A 1,757-nucleotide genomic window follows, 5' to 3' on the forward strand; every position below is an offset into this window, starting at 1 on the left:
TAGTTTTGGTTTAGTTTTATTTTGTTGTGACTTTTTTTCTTTTTATTCAGTTTTAATTAGTTTTTCTTAGTTATTATTACATTTTTAATGCTTAGTTTTGGTTTAGTTTTATTTTGTTGTGACTTTTTTTCTTTTTATTCAGTTTTAATTAGTTTTTATTAGTTATTACATTTTTAATGCTTAGTTTTTGTTAAGTTTAGTTAATAAAAACTAGTTAACTGACCAGAACTAACCAGCAGCTGTTTGATCATATGTTATAACATCTTCCTAAAATAATCCTGTAACTCAGTTTTCCAGCAGGTCGTGGGTGATTATTGTAAGGTGACAGTAGTTGTTTACATCCTGTTTACATCCTGGTGCTACGGCTTGTTTTTGTTTTTACACAGGACTAACTAACAGAAGCTGCTTGTTAACACACTCGGTTAATTAGTCTATTCCACCTGTTCTGTCACCTGTTTCCACTACAAGACAGTTTTCTCACAGTCACATTAAAGAAATGTCAAATCAGACTTTACTTTCTCCAAACTGTTGTTGTTATTTTGCAGACGATGCTGAGCAGCTGTAAACTGTAAACAGTAAACAGTAAACAGTAAACAGGTGAGGTTATGGAGGAGCTGTTAGCTGCTCACAGCTAATGTGAAGCTACTTCATTTGAAGAAAAAAGAAAAGTTTAATCAGTTCACACAGCTCAAAATAAACTGACACTAAAACTAAAGAKATTCTGTTTTTTCAGTTAGTTTTATGAAAAGGTTATACAGATTTAGTTATTGTTTTTTCATTTTATTAGTTTTTATTATTTTATTTAACTAAAATGTTTTTTCATTTCAGTTTTCATGCTTGAGTTAGTTTTAGTGAACTATAATAACCGGGTCAGAACCGGGCCCATCAGACGGGCCGGATCAGCTGCTCCTACCTGGCTATATGGCTGTAGGTGACGAAGTTGGTCTGGACATACGTCATCCTGCTGGCCGTCACCACCTGGGTCGCTCTGGAGTCCGGAGCCGGACCCGGGATGCAGTACTGGTGTTCCTGCAGCCGGCCCTCRAACAGCTCCGAGAGGGAGGGGGTCCGCTCGCTGGGCTCTGCAGTCCCTGCAGCTGCAGCTGCAGCCTGAGTCAGCTCCTCCTTCCAGGTGTTGGACTGAAGGAAGTCCTGGTCTGTGGGCTCAGGGACCTGCACCCCACAGAGGACCAGATACAGGTCTTAAAAACTTTTATTCAACAAAGACACAAACAAGTCCTGACTGACTTTCACTACAACCATCAGCACTGTGACCTGAAACAAGATGGCCGCCACCGCTAACCAACCTGAGCAGCACAGAGTGATGAGAGCTGAGTTCATCAGACACTGAGCTGAAGGTCAGAGTGGTAGTAGCTGAGAGTGGTGCTCTACACGACACACAATCCTGCTTTAACTGAACAAACATCTCATTTACTGAGGAACACTTCGCTGAACCTGGACCCATCAAGCTAAAAGAAGCAGAACAGCAGCTAAAAGCTAAATGCAGTAAAAAGCTAACTAGATAAAGAAGCAGAACACCAGCTAAAAGCTAAATGCAGTAAAAAGCTAACTAGATAAAAGAAGCAGAACAGCAGCTAAAAGCTAAATGCAGTAAAAAGCTAACTGGATAAAGAAGCAGAACACCAGCTAAAAGCTAAATGCAGTAAAAAGCTAACTAGATAAAAGAAGCAGAACACCAGCTAAAAGCTAAATGCAGTAAAAAGCTAACCAGATAAATCAATCAATCAATCAATCAA

The 1,757-nt window shown here is 39.3% G+C and overlaps 1 protein-coding gene across 5 annotated transcripts in view; it reads right to left on the reverse strand.

The window, feature by feature from the left end:
• Nucleotides 1-1,757, reverse strand: part of LOC106531558 (D-aminoacyl-tRNA deacylase 2) — a gene marked incomplete in the record, with an annotated part of 16,013 nt that overhangs the window by 11,524 nt on the left and 2,732 nt on the right. For all 5 annotated transcript variants that reach the window (XM_014027459.1, XM_014027458.1, XM_014027456.1 and 2 more), the window contains 1 exon segment: nt 914-1,173. In XM_014027459.1, the coding sequence (XP_013882913.1) occupies nt 914-1,173 (260 nt within the window).

Source organism: Austrofundulus limnaeus, unplaced genomic scaffold (genome assembly GCF_001266775.1).
Source record: "Austrofundulus limnaeus strain Quisiro unplaced genomic scaffold, Austrofundulus_limnaeus-1.0 Scaffold650, whole genome shotgun sequence".
Lineage (NCBI taxonomy): Eukaryota > Metazoa > Chordata > Actinopteri > Cyprinodontiformes > Rivulidae > Austrofundulus > Austrofundulus limnaeus.